At 53.7% G+C, this 20,680-nt stretch overlaps 1 protein-coding gene across 2 annotated transcripts in view; it reads left to right on the forward strand.

Moving 5' to 3' along the window:
* The window catches only part of UGGT1 (UDP-glucose glycoprotein glucosyltransferase 1), an 849,443-nt gene that overhangs the window by 455,730 nt on the left and 373,033 nt on the right, over positions 1-20,680 (forward strand). For both annotated transcript variants that reach the window (XM_086943802.1, XM_086943803.1), the window contains one exon: positions 28-122. In XM_086943802.1, the coding sequence (XP_086799928.1) occupies positions 28-122 (95 nt within the window). The remainder of the gene's footprint in view (positions 1-27; positions 123-20,680) is intronic.

Consider the following 20,680-nt stretch of genomic DNA (forward strand, 5'->3'; position numbering starts at 1 on the left):
CTCTGCACTCTCCACCCACTTTTTCAGACGAGTCTTTCATCAGACCAGTGACTTTCTGGATTGTTGGAGATTTTGACGCACCTTCTGGGAGGCAACTGCTGTACGATGCCATTAAGCATCAGGTTAGTAGTGGTATGCAGGTAAGAATAGTTTTTTTTTTTTAAAACATACTTTGTTTGTCAATTACTACACATTGCAGAGCTCTGCACACCAGAGGTATTTGCTGAATCATACCGCACATTGTTACAGGAGCAAGTGACTTTCGTAGGTATCCTCCTAGAAAATGATAACAAAAGCAAAACACAATATAACCAAACTCCCCCGCCTTCTCTCCGCCCCCAAAGTCGCACAATGTCCGCATAGTCTGTCACAGCCTCGATACATAGCAGCAGAATCCCAGCACAATCGATCACACCTCCCCGAGTCCCCTACCCTGTGCTCCCACATCCCGGCATACATCAGGACTTATCCAAATGGGTGAGCCTCCATTGCAGTTGGCGGCTCCAGCCTCAACCCCCGGTAATCCGCCCATCTTTTCCATATTTTGAAATGTTTGCGTAAGCAGCCCCTAGCCACAAAAACAGGCTGCTCCAGCCCAATACAAAAATCTAAGCTGTCTTTCCATGCGGCCACCGATGGGGCTCACGGCGCCCTCCACACTCTGGCGATATCTTGCTGTGCCAGCGTAAAGCCAAGTCGCATTAGGTGTCGTTTATAAATGTTACCCCCTATGCCCTCCATGACATGGAGCAGAGCCAGCTGTTGCGTTCAGGGAAACTCCCTTCCCAGGACCTCTGACAGGCAAGAAAACACCCCCCTCCAAAACCGATCCAGGGATAGGCAGATCCAGGTAGTATGTATGAATGTACCCTCCTCCAGACCACATCTAAGGCACTCCGGGGAGGTACAGTCGAGCCCGAGTAAAGTAGACCCTGTGCAAATATTTAAACTGGATGAGGCGAAGGCGCATTTCTATACCCGCTTCCCTAGGCGCTGCCAAAGCCTCCCTCCAGTCTGCCTCCTCCAGCGCGCCCACATCCGTTTCCCAGTCCCCTCGCAGCTTCTGAAGGGAGGTGGAGCAGTGTATAACTAGGGATTGATAGAGCCGGGAGATCTTCTTGGTCTCCAAATCTCCCATTAAGACTCTCGCCTCCAGTGGACTAAATTCAGGGAGAGATTCCAGGCCTTCCAAGCTAGGGGACAAGGCATGGCAAAATTGGAGATACTATTAGAATTGTGACTGGGGCATAGAGAAGTCCTTCTGTAAGTCCTGAAAAGACTTGAGTGTTGTGCCTCTCATAACATCCCCCAGGGTCGAGATACCAATATCATCCCAACCCCGGAAGCCCTGAAGGGTTGCCAGCTCTGGTAAGCACCCATTATTCCAAAGTGGGTCTCCCCAGTCATTCCAACCAAACCCATGCGGCGCAACCCATGTCGCCATATCAGGAAAACCACCTGTGTGGCCGACGGCATCTTGCCACGCAACGGCGCAGAGTACAAGATGGTATGCAGTGAATGAGACCCCATGAGCAGTCGTTCCAGTGCGTACGCCGGATCCCTTCTGTCTCCGTACCACCACTCATTGAGGACAAGTAGGTGCGAGGCCTGATAATATGAAAGGATGTCCGAGGACTCGAGTCCTCCGCAGTAGGGGGATAGGAAACATGTACGTAGGGCCACGCGCACTTTACTTCCCTCCCACAGAAACTGCCCCAGCACAGAATTCACCAGCCGGAACCATCTGGGCTGGATCGTGTACGGGTGATTCTGTAGCTGGCAGAGCAGCCGAGGAAGTGCCACTATCTTGAAAATCACCGACTAGCCGTACAGCGTCAATGGCATCCGAGTCCAGGTCATGAGGTCCGCGCTGCCACACTCTCACACCGGTACCAGATTCCGCTCCCAGGAGACGGCCGGCACATCCGACAGGAACACTCCCAGGTATTTCAACCCCACCAGCCACCAGCTGGGGTGTGTTCGCCCAAACTCCCAGACTAGGTCGATCTCCCAGAACCCACAGTGTAGATTTGTGGGGGTTCATATATAGTCCCAACGTCTCCCCAAAGATCTGCATGATCTCTAGGAGTCGTGGGCCCGTTTTATCCAAGGCTGTGAGGAAAAACAGGACGTCATCCGCGTACAATGCAATCATGTTGTATAGATCCGAAGTCCACTCAAAGCCCCAGACCTGTGCATCCATACGCACCCATGCTGCCAATGGCTCCATGGCTAGCGCGAACAAATATGGAGACAAAGGGCATCCCTGCCATATACCCCTCCGAATCGGGAAGATGGAAGAGGCCGCACCCGCCACCGTCAAGTCTGTATAGAGAAGCATTAAATAAGAAAGAAAGCACGGTCCCAGGTTAAGTCTGCTTAACAATGCAAATAAATACACCCAACTCAGGGAGTCGAATGCCCTGTCCATATCAGTTAACAGGTGTGCCGCCCGCTCCCTGGTCTGCTGAACCCCGGCCACCCTGACATGCGCTCGCCGTATATTATGCCTGGTTGCCCTCTGGGGCTTGAACTCTGCCTGATAAGGGTGTACAAGCTTCGATATGTGGGGCAAAAGGTGATTTGCCAACGCCTTAGCCAAGATCTTAGCCTCCACATTGAGGAGGGAAATTGGGCAGTATGAGGCCTGTTCCGGTGGCCGGCCAGGCTTAAGAAACACCACCACTTCCTCATGCCTCCAATCTGGAGGAAGTAACCCCTTTTCCCAGGCCTCCTCCACTACTGTCCGATAGTAAGGAGCCAACTGCGTATTATAGCGTCTAAAAGATTCACTCGAGAACCTATTGGGCCCGGGAGCCTTATGGTTTTAAGCGCTCCCAGGGGTGTGCCCAGAACTTTGTCAGTTAGGGGAAGTTCCAGTGAGTCGCGCACGCCATCCGACACTGCTTTGGGCGGCAGGTCAGCTAAGAATTTATCGATAGTGGTCGCTGGCAAGCACTTACGGGGGCATAGAGATCTTCGTAATAGGTAGCAAAGCTCTCCGCTATAGTGAATGGGTCGGTGATCAGTGTCCCCTTCTCGTCTAGAAGACCCGAAAGGGCCTGGGCATGGAAGGTGCCCTGGCAAAGCCGATGGAGCATCTTTCTGGACTTGTCCCCCGATTGGTATACCCTGCTACGTGTCGCCAGCCAAACTTTGTGGGCCTTGTTCATTAGGAGGGCGGCACAAGACAGTTGGGCCTGAAGTAGTTGCCGCACATAATACCCACCCCCTTCCACCCGTGTCTGGCGTTCAAGTGCCTCTATGGTGGCCTCCGCCCGAGTCCACTCCTCCCTGCGCTTAACGCGAGCCGGAGCACACCCGGATATATCCACCCCACTTAGTGTAGGCTTCAGAGCCTCTCACATAGTCCCAACACTAGACACCGACCCCTCATTTGAGGCAAAGAATTGAGCAATGGCATCCCTCATGTGCGTATCGTACTTGTCATTCTGTAGGTACCACACTGAAAGATGCCACCTAAAGGGTTGTCGCCCCTGGCCCATATATAGCTCATTGGACACTGGGGAATGATCTGAGAGGCCGCGGGGTAGAATCTCAGCCAGCGCCACCCTACTACCCATCACCTGGGGAATAAAGAGGTAGTGGAGCCTGGAGAAGGTTTTGTGAACTGCAGAGAGGTATGTGTATTCCCGCCTGTCGCCGTGAGCCCACCGCCACACATCCAGCCAGTCGAGACTAGACACCAGTGAGTGTAATTTCGAGGGTTGTCCCCTTCCCGTCCCACTCCCACTCCTGTCCCTGGCCAGGTCCATAACATCGTTCCAGTCTCCGCCCACCACAGAGAGCGTACCTGGCATATCCGCCCACAGGGCCAGTAACTTCTCCACAAGGGACCACTGTTAGGGGGGGAGCATAAACACAGCCCAAAATCAAGAAGATCTCCCCAATCTTGCCCCGGATGAACAGATACCGTCCCTGAGCGTCGGCCCACTGCTGCGCATGTAACAGCGGGACCCTGCGATGGACCAAAATCGCCACCCCCCTGGAGCCCCTCTTGAACCCTGCATGGAACACCTGTTGGTACCCATATCGCTGTAGGCAGAGTATCTCCGTTCCCATGAGGTGTGTCTCCTGCAACATAAGCAATACAAAAGGGGATGATGGACGGAGCGTTTGAGCAAATCAAACAGAGTCCCTTGCTCACTTGGCCACTGGATTCAAGATAGCCTGGCTGATGAGGATTATGAATCCGAAACCGGTCCCAGGATGCTTGCTTCCGATCAAGGGAAGACGTGGCTTGGCAGTTCGGGCTGGACTGTTCCCATGGACAGACTGATTTGCATATGGCCATGTCTGAACTGGGGTGGCTGAGTGAGCTAAAGAATGGTGGCTGAGTGAGCTAAAGAATGGTGATGGATTAAACCCAGATCAGTTGACTGATGCTCAGACGTGAGTCCCTTGCTCACTTGGCCACTGGATTCAAGATAGCCTGGCTGATGAGGAATATGAATCTGAAACCGGTCCCAGGATGCTTGTTTCCAGTCCAGGGAAGACGTGGCTTGGCAGTTCGTGCTGGACTGTTCCCACGGGGCACAGGGTTGGACTGATTTGCATATGGCCATGTCTGAACTGGGGTGGCTGAGTGAGCTAAAGAATGGTGATGGATTAAACCCAGATCAGTTGACTGGGGGTGAGTGTTTGATTTGCTCAAACGCTCCGTTCATCATCCCCTTTTGTATCGCTTTGTTCGCCCTAAGTTGGCAGGGTATGCTCAGACGTGAGTCCCTTGCTCACTTGGCCACTGGATTCAAGATACCCTGGCTGATGAGGATTATGAATCCGAAACTGGTCCCAGGATGCTTGTTTCCGGTCCAGGGAAGACGTGGCTTTGTATTTCGGGCTGGGCTGGACTGTTCCCATGGGGCACAGGGTCAGACTGATTTGCATACGGCCATTTCTGAACTGGGGTGGCTGAGTGAGCTAAAGAATAGTGATGGATTAAACCCAGATCAGTTGACTGGGGGTGAGTGTTTGATTTGCTCAAACGCTCCGTCCATCATCCCCTTTTGTATCGTCCTGCAACATAAGAACATCAGCCCTAGCCCTCTTAGCCTTATGTCGTATATCTCCCCTTTAAATTTTTTCCAGGGCCCCTTGCACATTCCAGCTTATGATACAAAGAATACCCGGGGTCCCTGGATCTACACTAGGCGCGCTAGCCATAGGGGAGGGAAACAGCCCATAACATTGAGAAAGGACCACGGCTACGTGTGTGCACAGAGTTAGGAACCCAAACCGGAATTGCGACTCGGAACTTTAAACAACTCCTCCAACAAACCCCCCCACTCCATACCTCAAAAACGCTGAAGTATCTGTTGCGGCGGGCGAGTACCCGAACTCCAACGGGGGAACAAGCACTGCCCCATCCATTGGATCCCCAACTTACAGCCCATGTTCCTCGGGCATGACCCGGAACATCCCGAGACCGGCAGGGAACCAGCCCATTCTAAGATTCCCCCTATAGACATACATCAGAGTACATGGTGAGCCAAAGGGACCGCCACTGCACTAACCCAACCTCCAAATGTCAAGGTTCGAAAGTATGGTGCCCAGAAGTAGGCCCCCCTTAGTGGAAGCCCAGCAGGACAAGGAGCGCCTCCGGGAGCGTGATCGCCTATTGCCCCTCTGCTGCTGTCCCTTGGGACCCTTCTGGGCAATCTTACTGGAGGAGGAGTCCAACTCCCTGCCGGGTGGCGTGTGGACCCTCACTCACACTGCCTCATCCGTCCATTGAAAGACCTCCTCTGGGGTGTCAAAGAAGTGGGTGCGGGATCGGTATACCACCCGAAGGCTAGCTGGATACAAGAGGGCATATGGGAATTTAAGATCCCGCAGGCGGGCCTTCACGGCCATGAACGATTGACGTTGATGCTGCACTTGTTGCGTATAGTCCGGAAAGATTAAGATGCGCACATTGTCATAGAGCAGAGGTTCCTTGGCCCGGGCCTGCTTAAGTATGGCATCACGATCTAGGTAGTTCAAGAGCTTTGCTATCACTGGCCGTGGGCGAGCCCCCCGGCGGTGGTTTCTGCATGAGCGCCCGGTGGGCACGACAGGTAAGAATAGGTTGATAAATAAATGTTTTCATTTGACAATTTCTAAACGGTTTAAAAACCATTCACATTGTTATTTTGGTCTCCTACGGTTTCATTGACGAGACCGAATTAGCCGTTAGGGAGGGAAAATGTAGCACTGCTTTTAAACAAAAATGGTTTAGGTTGTTTGTATTTTGCGTGTCTGCAGCTGCAGAAAGCTTGACATTTAAGTATTGGTGGGTGCATGGAGTACACGCCAGTAGGATTTTATCTAAATGAAACACGTAGGTGATAGATTCCTTGCCTTAGAATTACCCCCAGGTGCCAGACTGAATCCGGAAAGTTTTCGTCAGCAGTACCCCTGCACGTCGGTAGGCATAGTCGTGCGGCTCTGCGTACGTCATTGGCGTTGTAGTCGCCGCGATGACATCGTTGAAGCTACTTAGACGCACCCACGCGTGCTGACGCCGGTTCTTTCTTTTTTTTCGCACCAGCAATCGCAGATCCGGAAAGAGCGGTACCTCGGTTATTTTTGGGATTTTTGTCTCTGTTTTTTGAGTCTTTTGACTCCTGGTGTATAGGGATGCCCGGTTTTAAGTCTTGCGCGGCTTGTCCCTGCATGATGTTGGTGACGGACCCGCACTGTGAGTGTCTCTACTGCCTGGGGCGCAATCACGACTCTGAGTCTGGCCCCGAATGCCTGGCCCCGAAAACTTTACGGGAGCGGTCCCGAAAGTGGCTGGAGGCCTGGGAGTCTGCTCCTCGCCGTTCAAGGTAGTGGTCCTGTGGGAGGTCGAGGGACCGGTCGCGGATCTGCCATCACCATCGTTCGACAAAGTCTTCTCACTCTGAGTTAGGGAAGGTGAAGCTCAAAAAGTCGAAGAAGCGTTGTCGCTCTACGCCTTCCGCTAGCGTGTCGCGTGACATGGCTGAGGGTGCGGGTGGTGCCATCCCCACGTCTCCGGAGGAGCCTGCACAGTTGCCGATGGCCTACCCGCCCTTCCTGGGTCCGTTGACGACTCCGGCCCAGCTACAGGACTTCCTGTCAGCCATGACCCGCCATTTTGGCCCATCAGGCCCAGCCGAAATGCCTTCGGGCACCGCGGGTCCGACTGGGGGTTGTCACTCTTCTTCGTCGCCGCTCCGGCCTGCCATCATCACAGACTCTCCAGGCAGGTTGGGGAGGAAGGGGAGGACGGTGAGGGGTCTGAGGACCCTCTCGCAGCACAGTTTGAGTTAGACTCGGACTGGGAAGAGGATTTGGAGGATGCAGGTGACATGGATTTTACTCCAGAACCTGGCTTACTGTCTCCTTCTACTGTGGCTAAGGAGGAGGGTGGTACATATTCTGTTGTTTTGCGTAGAGCAGCCAAGGGGCTCCACCTCGAGCTCCCTACAGTGACCGTCAGGACTAACCTCCTGACAGAAGTGGTCCGGCCAGCGTCTTCCTCTACGGAGCCGCTGTTGCCCTTTAATGAAGCACTTTCGGACGTTCTTTTGGGCACTTGGTCCAGGGTCAACACAGCGGCTCCTGTGGATAAGAACGTGGCCCAACGCCATCGCCCGGCCAATAGCGACCCCATTTTCCTCTCCCAACCCCTGAGAGCTTGGTTGTCCAAGCCTTTGCATCCCCAAGCGCATTCCCTTCCGCACCTCCGGACAGGGAACCCAAGAACCTGGAACAGTTGGGAAGAAACTGTTTAGTTCCGCCAGTTCAGGGCTGCGGTCTGTGAACACTGCATGCCTTTTGGGCATGTTATTCCCATTCTGTGTGGGACAGTGTTGCGCAGGTGCTGCCTCAGCGTCCGGAGGAGGCCCGGACGGTGCTCTCCCAAGCTATTGCTGTAGGGAGAGATGCAGCCAAGTTCACAATTTGTTGTGGCCTTGACATCGCTGACTCGCTGGGCAGGGCGAGTTCCACGACAGTGGCGCTACGCCCCCATGCCTGGCTGAGGACAACTGGGTTTTCCAGGGATGTCCAGAACACTCTGATGGACTTGACCTGTGATGGCACTCACCTTTTTGGCGACATGACAGACAGTGCGTTGGAGCGTTTTAAGAACTCACGGGCTACGGCGAAGTCCTTGGGTTTTTCGGCCACACACACTCCTTCCGCTTCTGCTTTTCGCTCTTTTCGTGGCCAAGGAAGGGGCGCCCAAACACGTTAGTTTCAGAGCCACAGGCCTGCACAGCAACTGTCTCAGCGTAGCCGCGGACGTGGGACCCGCAGAGTTGGGTCACGGGGCCAGCGGGCTGGTCAGTCCACCTCCTCCCCTACCGCCACTGCCTGCAGACCTTCCTAGTCCGATGTTTCAGGCCCACCAATTGCCAGTGGGTGGCAGGATCCGCCATCACCTCCCCCACTTGTGCACCATCACCTCGGACAGGTGGGTTTTGCAGATAGTCCGAAGGGGCTACTCCCTCCCCTTCGAGACTACCCCTCCAACCAAGCCATCTCAGTACCACTGCATGTCTTGGATCACTTGGTACTTCTCCAACAGGAAGTTGCAACCCTCTTGGCCAAGGGGGCCATTGAGCGTGTCCCAACGCCAGAAGTAGGTTGTGGTTGTTACTCCCACTACTTTCTGGTTCCAAAGAAGGACAAAAGCCTGCGTCCTATCTTAGACCTTCGGAATGTCAATCTCTTCCTCCGGAAGGAGAAGTTCAAGATGCTAACGCTTGCTCAGGTCTTGTCTGCCCTAGACCCGCAAGACTGGATGGTAACGTTGGACTTGCTGGACGCCTATTTTCATATTCCTGTCCTGCTGGCCCACCGGGGTTACCTGCTGTTCATGGTAGGCCACGAGCATTTTGAGTTAACCGGGCTCCCTTTCGGCCTCACCGGCGCCCCTCGGGTGTTCACAAAAGTGTTGGCGGTGTCGTAGCTCATCTGCGCAGATCAGGGGTTTCAGTCTTCCCCTATCTCGATGACTGGCTGTTGAATGCAGGCTTGCCCCAGGCAGTTGTCTCCCCCCTCCAGACTTCGACTGACCTCCTGCATTTGCTGGTGTTCTCCATCAACGTGCAGAAGTCACACCTGGTTCCCTCTCAGAAGCTCCTCTTTATCAGAGTGGTTCTGGACACAGCGCAGTTTCGGGTTTATCTTCGCGAACAGCAAGACCGGGACATTCCGGCTATGATTCCGATCATTCGGCCCTTGTCCTGGGTTTTGGTCAGGATGACCTTGAGGCTGCTAGGCCTCATGGCCTCCTGCATCCTGCTGACCAATCATCCCTGGTGGCATATGTGGGCTCTGCAGTGGGACCTGAAGTTCCAGTGGGCACAGCATCAAGGGGACCTGTCGGAGCACGTCCAGATCTCGGAGGGCACTGCACAGCAGTTGCAGTGGTGGCTGACGAACTAACATTGGGTCAGCGGCGAGGGGCGTGGCTTGCAGCCAAGCATGGCGGCTGCCTGAAGAGAGAGCTCCGTGAGTGAGGCGGCTTCCTCTCTCAATCCGTTCACTTATCTGTGATATTATATCCTCAACAGGGAGATCCCGAGACCGAGCGGTACCGACAGTGGAAACTCCGGTCCAAATCCGAGCCCGGGTTGTGCCTGTGCCAGAGACGTCCACCAGGGGCCTGGGTATCGGCCGTGAGCCCCGACCTGCATTACCCTGAGTGACCGAGCGGATGTGCCTACAGCCGGGTGCAAATTGCCGGAAGTTCCCCCAACCGAGCAGTGCGGTGCTCTGGAGGTATGGCGAGTTGTGCCCATCATCAGTGACGGCCGCAGCCGAGGAAAACGACGTGTGCGGCGCGGACGAGAGCTACGGGGTGAAAAGTAACAGTGGCAACAGATCCGTGAAGTGGAGCCGGACTGCGGGCTCAGGGACCGCGCATGCGGAGGCGCTGTATGGTGGCAGACTACCTGCTCACGGGGAGGGGACGGCATTTCTGGAACACCGGCCCGCACCGCACATGAGACCGTTGGGCACTCTTCACAGGCAGTGAGGCTGCGGGACCAAGCAGCAGCCCACCAGACTCTACCCGGTAACGAATCCACACTGTGGCTGCGTTCTGTGTTGGGTCGGGCCCTGGATAAACATTTCAGTGGGGACACTGGTAGATGCAAACGGCCTGGAACAGTCCGCACAGCCCAGACAGTAGGAACGTGCACCACGCGTGACCAACAGGGCACAGAGGAAGACATTACCCGCATGTACCTGCCAGCACCTAACTCGAGGCCCCATGTGTGACAATAAGCACTTAACCAGCACACTCCTTAGAGCCTAGGGCAGTAAATAACGATCATCGGCTTTGAAGGGGTGCAAATAAGTGCGACGCAGCCCGCCTGCAGTGCTCGCAGGTTTTGAGAGGTTCCCCCCCCTCCCTCCGCCTCCCCATTTTCGAGTACTGTGAAACGTTCAACCAGCGGTGGGACGATGTTGGTGCAAGGATGGCGGGTAGGGGCACCAAGGGCAACACGACGCAGGCCCGCCTGGACAAATTCGCCTACGACAAAAGCAATTCACCACGTGCGGAGTCGAGGCCGTCCACCGGGAAATCTACTGATGGCGAGGGAGGGAAGAAGGTGACGCTGGAAGATGTAATGAGAGCGCTCAGGCAGGTCCAGGCCACGGTGGGCTCAATATCCACGGACATTACCCTGATACGGGCAGACTTCCACAAAATGTCTGAACGGATGCAAGCTATCGAGGTAGTCACGAAATCCTTGGTGAAGGATGTGTCAGAGCTCCAGATAGCTATGGAAAAGATGACGGCTGAGAACAAATCCCTGAAAGAAAAACTTGATGATCAGGAAGGGCGCTCAAGGAGGAACAACGCAAGAATACTTGGGGTTCCGAAGTCTGAAAACACCAGGGCTACAGACCTCAACGTGAAAGACCTGATCAAAACGAGGCTCCAACCCAAGGGCCTTTCAGTATTCTTTTCGGTCGAGAGGGCCCACAGAGTTCCAGGAGGAAGACCAAAACCGGGCGCACCACCGAGACCGATTCTGGCGAGACTCTTCAATTTCCGCGACAGGGATGCAATTCTTCAGGCGGCGCGGGTGTCTCCTCCTATCAAGATCCAGAACTCTTCGCTTGCCTTCTTCCCGGACTACACAGCCGAGGTCGCCCGTCGCCGCAGAACATTTCTGGACGTTAAGAAGGAACTGAGGGCGAGGGAAATACCGTACTCCATGCTATTTCCAGCTAGACTGCGGGTGGTAGCGGACAACAGAACTTGTTTTTTTGACACACGGACATGGCTCAGGACTGGCTGGAAGGCTGGAGTCCGGCCGATCAGCCGCGCCTCTCAAACAGGAAACATCAGACTTAACGCACGGGAGACCACTCCGGGTCACAAACGTCCGGACCTGAGGAGATAAGACGTTCACCAGCACAGGAGGAACAAGACGACGCCAATGGAATAAGACGTTAATCACCCGGTATCCACTCAAGTTTCAAGGGCAAGAGTGACTGCTTGAGGACTGCTACTGGACGTTGGGCTTAGGGACTCCTATGAGGGAATGAGGGACTGCCGACTTCGGGGGGTCTTTCACCCCAACAAGCAAGTATTCTGTGTGAGGGTTGGGTAAAGCACTCTTTTAAGTTGGGGAGGCGGGCGGTTTCATGTCCGTGTAGCAGGGAGGGGGGAGTTTCTGGGAGGGTCAGTTCTTGTTTTGTGGACCCCATATATAGGGGACCTGTTAGTTCAAATGTTGACTCAATGTATGAAAGTAAGATATGACGACAACGACACACTGGTGGAGTGGTTAGGGATTGACCTAGGCACATTACTACAGCAGATGTGCTTCAGTACCCATGGCATCAGGCAATGGCACACGACTCACGAGATTACAACGTAGTGGTGGGACCAAGGGAAACACGAGAAGCTCCACTACAGATAATGACATGGAACGTGAGGGGCCTGGGGGATAAAATAAAAAGAGGGCTGGTTATGCAGAGCGTGAAGCGTTTGGGCCCAGCACCAGTTCTCCTGCAAGAGACACACCTTACGGGCAAGGCTTGCCAGGTATTGGATAGACTGGGCTATCATATGGCGGTGCACTCTGAATTTACGTCCGGGTCCCGAGGGACGGGTATACTAGTAAGAAACTCAGCCCCTTTCATAATCAAACACTCAAAAACAGATGACCAAGGCCGCTTTGCGGCCGTCCAGGGACAGTGGGAGGGCAGACCATTGACCATAATCTCAGTATACATCCCACCGGCATTACACGCTGTGGCTCTCCCTGCACTGGGAAAGTTCCTTTTGGAACTTCCAGAAGGCGACGTCATCCTCGGAGGTGATTTCAACGCGGTAGTAAATGAGGCGCAAGATAGGTATCCTGTACGGTCACATACACCTGGGCCCTCGAGGTTCAGTGCTTTTTTGGAAGCACAAGGGCTGACAGACATATGGCGACACCTGCACCCATCCGCCCTACAGTACACCTACTACTCAGCATCGCACAGTAGTCTGTCTCAAAAAGACCACTTCCTGACATTGGGCGACGGTCACCTGACTATAGAGGAGGTTCACATTCGCCCCAGGGGCATATCTGATCACTTTCCTATGACGCTCACACTGTCATGCCAGGAGAAGACTCGCAAGAGAATATACCCGATCAATCCAGGCTATCTCAAAATCCTGGCGATTTGGAAAGAGTTGAAAGCGACGACCAAGTACTACTTCGCAGAGAACACTGACTCCGTGCAATCCCCCTCAGTTCTTTGGGAAGCGTATAAAACGGTCCTGCGGGGACAAGCCATAGCAGCCGTAGCGGGATACAAACGCGCGCAGCGGCAGGAATTAGCGGACCTAGAATTAGCATTACACGCGGCCCACATGGCAGACCCCACGGCGTACACGCTCCATGCAATGCAGTTGTGCCAACAGCAGCACGACGACCACCTGAAACGCTGGACCCTAGAAGATATAGCAACAACCAAAGATAGAATATATGACGCGGGGGACAAGGCAGGTAAAATGCTAGTTTGGTTAGACAAGAAAAGGGGTGGGGGAAAGACTATATTGCAATTAAGCGCAGCTGATGGAGCAATTCTCACACGCCCTGCAGACATCGTCAGCGAGCTGGCTGGCCACTTCCCGGCAGAGGCAGCGCTCGCTTCTCTAAATGAGGTTCCGCCGCAAACTCTCTCGCCAGAGGCAATGGCAGAACTTGATGCAGACCGAACAGTTGATGAACTCCAACTGGCCATCAACGCAATACGCTCCGGTAAGGCGTTGGGCCCCACTGGGATCCCAATTGAGTGGTATAAATCAATGTCGGAGGTGCTGAGTGCACTGCTACTGGCCATGTTTGTGGACAGTTTGCGCAACGCCGAGCTCCCCTTGGATCAACTCACAGCAACAATAGTGGCGATCCCGAAGCTGGGTAAACCACCAACAGAAGCCTCTTCATACCGCCCAATTTCCCTCCTAAACGCAGAGGCTAAGATCCTGGCTAAGCTTTTGGCCATGAGGTTATTACCCCACCTTTCCCACCTGATCCACCCGGATCAGTCGGGTTTTATGCCACATAGGAGCACTGCGCTAAACCTTCGTCGGGTACACGGCGCACTAGCACGTGCGCCGCAGCTGCGAACACCAGCGGCGATACTGTCCCTAGATGTGAGAATGGCATTTGACATGGTCGAATGGCAATATTTATTCGCAGTCCTCTCCCACATGGGGTTCGGCCCCAAATTTATATCGTGGGTGCAACTTCTCTATGCGAATCCCATGGCGCATATAGCGGCAAATGGCCAAATCTCACGAACGATACCACTAGCTAGAGGAACGCGAAAGGGCAGTCCGCTGTCGCCCCTCCTCTTTGCTCTGCTGTTGGAGCCATTGGCAACCATGATCAGAACTACTCCACTGCTGAAGGGGATACACTGGGAGACAGGCTGGGAAGACAGAGTCTCCCTCGATGCTGAGGACATGCTGGTGTACTTGCTGGAGCCCGAAAGCGGTATACCGGAACTCCTTGAGCTGTGCGATAGCCATGGCAAGGTGTCGGGCTACATGATTAATAGGACGAAATTAGTCATCTATGTGCTGCATGGCCCAGATCCGGTACGGGAGTGATTGAATGTGTTATGTCTATGCCAGTGATGAAACGTTGTTACCGCCACTACACTTCCAGTGCGACTGCTTTCTTAACTAATGGGTCACTTGGTTTGGTTTTGGTTTTCATAAAATACAAAAGCAAGAAGTCATATAATTTTGATTGATACAGAATACACGACTGTTGGACCTAGATTACCCAAGTCTACATATGGTAGCTTGGCACAGTAGTGGTCTACAGCTAACTCAAGGCGTTGGCTAAGTACTTACAAGTCTCACCCACAGTAACACAGTGATGAACCACTAAAATAAAAACACAACACCTCTGTTTGGAAAAATACCGTTACCTTTTATAAAAATAATATACTTTCTTGTTCTTGTTTTAAATAAAAGCAGTGTATAATTAATTTATACAGTTCTCATAGATTTCAAATCACATTCAATACTTTTCCCGGTCAGTATATGAGAATCAAGGGTACATTACATTTGTGATAAGTGGCTGTCTATGGTACAATACACTACTCCACTATGAGGTTACAGACAGGAAATTGCACTCTACAGTTTCAATATGTTATTTAACCACTCTTAGGCAGGTACATTACCCCTCAACTCTTAGCCTTCTTCTCAACTCAACAGACCTCTACCACAGGGGTGGATCTTCTCAGCATAAACCCCCAGCCATGTGGCTAAAAGAAGACAAAGCAGAATTAACAAGGTTCCCCCCTGGTCAATTCACAGGCTGCACCTTACTGGTGGAGGATCTACTTCCTCAATTAATAACAGGCTATAAGGGTTTTTACTAGTGAGCCTTGTAATTTTCCCTGCACACCGCTCTCCCCTCTTATCTAATTAGGAGATAGATTTTAAGTGGTCTGGGCAGTTCTGTAACTCAGTTCCTCGTATGTAGTTCTGGCGGCTTTAAAGTCAATTGCCTTGTTTTGAAATCCCCCGCTTTGATGTCTTTAGACACCCGATGCTTCCGCCTCCCGCTCCCTCTCTACCCGGCTTACTTTTAGGTTCTGTAGTCAATGCAGCTGGTGTTGCCCGGGTCACGCGGTGCCAGGGAAGTCTTCCCGCAGATGTCGAGGCGTGTCAGCGAAGCCTACCTCAGACCGAGGCGCTTCACCGAGGTGTCCGATGCGGCGCTTCTGCCTCTTCGATGTTACCGCTGGCTGGAGCTCTGCCTTGACGCACCTCCGATGACGCGACCGGCCTCTTCCGACGCGCTGGGTCCTTCTTGCCGGTTCCGGCTCTGCGCACCTCTTCCGATGCGACGGCGTTCCTCGCAGGCGATCAGCTGGGCTCTGCTTCGCTTCCCGCCTCTTCCGGCGCCTCAACGGAGCTCTTCAAATGACGAGGCAAGACAGCTGGGCTCTCCCTCTTCCGATGCCCTCACGTCAGGAAATGCTCTCGGCGGCAGCGTCGCTTCCAGGTAGGGACGACAGCTGGTTCTGCCGCTTTCACCCACAGGGGAGGGTGTCGAACTGGAGCGCTGCAGTCACGCGTATCTTTGTTTGTTACCCCCTGAATTTAGGGTCAGTTAGCTTGGGCTGGGTCTCAATTGTACTCTCTACCCACGACCTTCAGGATGGGTCGAACAGATCCCTGGTAGCCACACTTCAGGGATGTCAGTCCTTAACAGACTCGTCGCAGAGTCTCTGATAACTTGAAGATGATTGCTGAAACAGTGGGGTTTGGTCAGCCAAGGTGGGGGCACTTCCCAGTAGAGCGACAGCCGGCCCCGCAGGTCGATCTTGTCACAACTAGTGCACAATCCTCCTCCTCCAGTCGCCTCTCTCCACACTGGTCATCCCAAGAAATGCACAAAATGGCTGCTGGTCACTGGCCTTTTATAGGGTGGCCTGGGACCTGCAGAAGTCACTGGTTGCTTCTAGAAAGTTCCCTATGTTAGCCTATGGCCTGTTTTCCAGTAGTGTCCGTTATGGCAGTTGGTGGACACCATTTTAGGTTTCTGGATGTCCCTAGATTTTCAAGGGGCCTGACTAGGCCTCACAGGTTATGAGGGGAAAATGGCGTCATCGCCAAGGAGCACCTAGCCCCCTGACAGCATTGAAAACTCCTGATGGACACATGTAAAAATAAAAATAGAAACTCTGGGAGGCTAAGGGGGACAAAAAAAAATAAATCATGGTGGTTAGAGTCTTCCCAGAAGCAGACAGGTCTAACACGCGTCCCCCCCAGCTGAAAGTGGGGAGAACTACCCAACCCCTTGGGAGTCCTCATCACTAAGGCGGAAATACCTGGATAGACCGTCTGCGTTGGCATGGTCCGCCCCAGGTCGGTGTTCCACCCTAAAGTCCATTCCCTGTAGGGAGATGGACCACCTTAGCAACTTGGGATTCTCCCCCTTCATTTGCATCAGCCAACGAAGGGGGCGATGGTCAGTCTGAACTAGGAAGTGCGAACCAAACAGGTATGGTCGCAGCTTCTTCAGAGCCCAAACCACCGCAAAGGCTTCTCTCTCAATTGTACTCCACCTCCTTTCCCTGGGGAGTAGTCTCCTCGACAGGAAGACCACGGGTTGATCCAAGCCCTCATCATTTAGCTGCGATAACACTGCCCCAATGCCATGTTCTGACGCATCTGTTTGGACAATGAATTCTCTAGCAAAATCAGGGGCCTTGAGAATGGGAGCGGAACACAATGCTTGTTTCAAGGTCATGAAGGCTCGCTGGCAAGCCTCCGTCCAGACTACCCGTCGGGGTTGCTTCTTGGAAGTAAGCTCAGTGAGGGGGGCCACGATAGTGCCATACCCCTTCACGAAGCGACGGTAGTATCCAGTGAGGCCCAGGAAGGCTCGGACCTCTGTTTGAGTCTTGGGGGGCTCCCAGGCGATGATAGCCTCAATCTTTGCCTGGAGGGGCTGCACCGTCCCTCTGCCCACCAAGTGACCTAGGTACACCACCGACCCCTGTCCGATCTGACACTTGCTGGCCTTGATTGTCAATCCAGCCTGTTGCAGGGCATGAAGAACAGCTTGCAAGTGCTGCAAATGGTCCTCCCAGCTGCTACTGAAGACAGCAATGTCGTCCAGGTATGCAGCCGAAAAAGCTTCCATTCCAGAAAGGACCCTGTTCACCAGCCGCTGAAAAGTGGCAGGGGCATTCTTGAGCCCAAAGGGCATCACACGAAATTGGTAGTGTCCCTCAGGTGTAGAGAAGGCTGACCTTTCCTTCGCCTCCTCGGTAAGGGAAATCTGCCAGTACCCTGAAGTTAGGTCAAAGGTACTTAAGTATTGAGCAGCTCCCAGCCGGTCAATCAGCTCATCCGCCCGTGGGATAGGATGTGCATCAGTTTTGGTCACTGAGTTCAAGCCTCTGTAGTCCACACAGAATCTCAATTCAGGTGTGGTGCCTGGTGGGGCAGCTTTTGGTACCAAAACCACCGGGCTAGACCAAGGGCTTCCAGAAGGTTCAATCACTCCCAGCTCCAGCATCTTGGCGACTTCACTCTTGATGCTGGCCTTCACCTTGTCCGACAGCCGGTAGATTTTAGACTTCACAGGTGGGCTGTCTCCTGTGTCCACGTCATGGGTACACAGGTGGGTCCTACCCGGGACAAGGGAGAACAGAGAAGAAAATTGCTCCAGGATCTGGCGGCAATCACTCTGCTGTTCAGGAGTTAGGGATGGCGAGAGAATTACTCCCTCCACCGACCCATCCTTTTCTTGGGACGAGAGAAGATCAGGGAGAGGTTCACTTTCTTCTTCCTCTGCTCCATCGGTTACCATCATTAAGACAACCTCGGGCCTCTCATGATGTGGCTTGAGGCGATTGGCATGCAGCACCCTGTGGGGCTGCCTCGGGGTCTTAAGATCCACCAAATAGGTGGACTTCCCCTTTTTCTCCAAAACCTCAAAGGGGCCTGTCCAACGGTCCTGGAGGGCGTTTAGCTCTCCAGGTTCCATCACCCACACTTTCTGTCCAGGCTCCAGTTCCACGGGGTGAGCGTTGTGGTCATACCACTCTTTCATAACTGCTTGGCTGGCCTCCAAGTTGTCTGAAGCTTGCTTCCACAACTTAGCCATTTGGCTCCGGAAGGCCAGCATGTAGCTCACCACGTCCTGGGGAAGCTTCCTGGGAGTCTGTTCCCATCCGTCTTTCACCAGTCTGAGAGGTCCCCGTACAGGGTGCCCGTACAAAAGTTCGAAGGGGCTGAAGCCCACTCCCTTCTGTGGCACCTCCCTGTAGGAAAACAAGAGACAGGGTAGGAGGACGTCCCATTTCCTCCGCAGGCTCTCAGGTAGACTCCGTATCATACCTTTCAAGGTTTTGTTAAACCTTTCCACAAGACCATTGGTTTGTGGGTGATAAGGAGTGGTGAACCGATAGGTAACGCCGCACTCCTTCCACATAGCCCGCATGTATGCTGAAAGGAAGTTAGTCCCCCTGTCGGACACAACCTCCTTGGGGAAACCTACTCGGGTGAAGATCCCCATCAGGGCCCTTGCCACTGCAGGTGCAGTGATGGTCCTCAGAGGTATTGCCTCTGGGTACCGTGTGGCATGATCCACCAACACCAGTATGAACCGGTGACCAGCTGAAGTTGGTGGATCCAATGGCCCTACAATGTCGATGCCCACCCTCTCAAAGGGGGTGCTAACGACAGGTAGTGGTTCCAGGGGAGCTTTAAGCTTCACTCCTGTTTTCCCACTAGCTTGGCAGGTCACACACGTCCGACAATATGTATCAGACGCCACTTTCATTCGAGGCCAGTAGAAGTGGGGGACAAGCCGGGCAAAGGTCTTGTCCTGTCCTAGGTGTCCTGCCAATGGTATCTCATGAGCCAGTTCCAAAAGAAAGGCTCTAAAGCATTGAGGGACCACCAAGGCCCTGGATGATCCATGTCCAGGTGCCTTGGGCTCACTGTAGAGGCGTCCATCCTCCCAGTAAATCTGGTAGCTCCCTGCAATGTTTCCTGCTGCCTGGGCTTTGGCCTGTTGCCGCAGCCCCTCGAGAGTAGGACACTCTTTCTGAGCTTTGCAGAACTCTTCCCTGGAAGGACCTCCCTCCACATGCCATTCAGTAGGGATGGGTAGGTTTTCCAGGAAAGCAACATTCTCCCCTGTGGACTCCAGATCCACCTCCGCAGGTGGTCCAGCTGTCTCACGAGGTGGAGATGTCGAGGCAGGGTCCTCCGGCCTCCCGTCCTTCTCCTCTCTGGCAGCTGGCTGGGCCATTGTTCCAGGCTCCAGCGTAAGCAAACTTCCCCTTCGGGCAGTCGCTGACCTTGTGCTGACACAAGTCCAGTCGGGGGGTCCCAGCATCGCAGAGTGAGTCTGGTACTCCACCCTCCTCCAAGCATTGTGCTCCATATCATTCCCTAACAGGCAGTCAACAGGCACGGCAGGGCTTACGGCAACTCGAAGTGGACCTGCAACCCCTCCCCACTCAAAGGGAATCTCAGCCACAGGGTAGTGGCCCAATCTGCCGTCAGCCATTACGGCGGGATGGAGTACATCTGGGATGACCTGCTCTGGAGACACCAGCTGACTCCTTACCATAGTCATGCTGGCTCCTGTGTCTCTCAGAGCCTCCCCTCTACGGCCATTGATGGTGACCCACTGCTCATACTTAATGGTATTAGAGGGCAGCTGGGTCTTGGGAACCATCTCCTTATCTCCCAGGGACACTAAAGTGACACCCGCCCGCTCCCCTCCATTAACCAAAGGCATCTCCTCCCCGAGCACTACACTAGTGATTCCCGGGGCTTTTCCTCCAGTGGGAGGGGGTGGTCTTTTTGGGCATCTCACATCTCCTTTATAGTGTCCCACACCACCACACTCAAAGCAATGAACAACCCTTGGCTGCTGGCTTTGGCCAGGGGTAGGGTTGCGAGGGGGGTTACTCTTGGGGATGAATCCTCTGCCCCTTCCTTGCGAAGTATTTTGTGGCCCTTTTGAGAACTCCCTCTTAGTTTCCCCTCCCTCTTTCTTCTGGGGGGCGCCCTGTCCTTGCTTCTGGGAATTCCCTCCAGTCCCCTTAGTCGACACCCGGGTACTAACCCAGATGTCCGCCTCCTCAGCAAGCTTCCTGGGGCTGGTCAGCTTGCTGTCCACCAGATGCTGTCTTAGTTCGGGAAGACACTTCTCGAGTAGGTGTTCCTTGAGTATGAGGTCATATAGTCCCTCATAGTCTCCTACTTCGCTGCCTCTTACCCAACCCTCCAGGGCCTTCCTGGAGTAGTCCAAGAAATCTACCCAGTTTTGTGTGCCCAGCTTGTAGCTGCCCCGGAACTTTTGCCTATATTTCTCAGGGGTCAACCCAAACTTCTTGAGCAGCGCTGATTTCATAGCCGGATAGTAGGTCTGTTCACTCTGGTCAAGGGCCAACAAAGTATCCCTGCCAGTGGGGGGCATGTATTTGTATAACCCACCTCCCCAGTGGACTTCCAGAATTCCATGGGCCCTGAGCGAGACCTCGTAGGCGGCTAGCCATTTAGCAATGTCGTCACTGGGTACATAACAAGCCATAATGTCTTTTGGTAGGTACGGTCTAGGTTCCCTGGTGTTGGTTTGGTTATCGCTGCCACCATTCTCTGGTTTGGGGGTACGTAAATTCAGGGCTTGCAAATCCA

This window comes from Lissotriton vulgaris, chromosome 11 (assembly GCF_964263255.1).
Source record: "Lissotriton vulgaris chromosome 11, aLisVul1.2, whole genome shotgun sequence".
Classification (NCBI taxonomy): Eukaryota; Metazoa; Chordata; class Amphibia; order Caudata; family Salamandridae; genus Lissotriton; species Lissotriton vulgaris.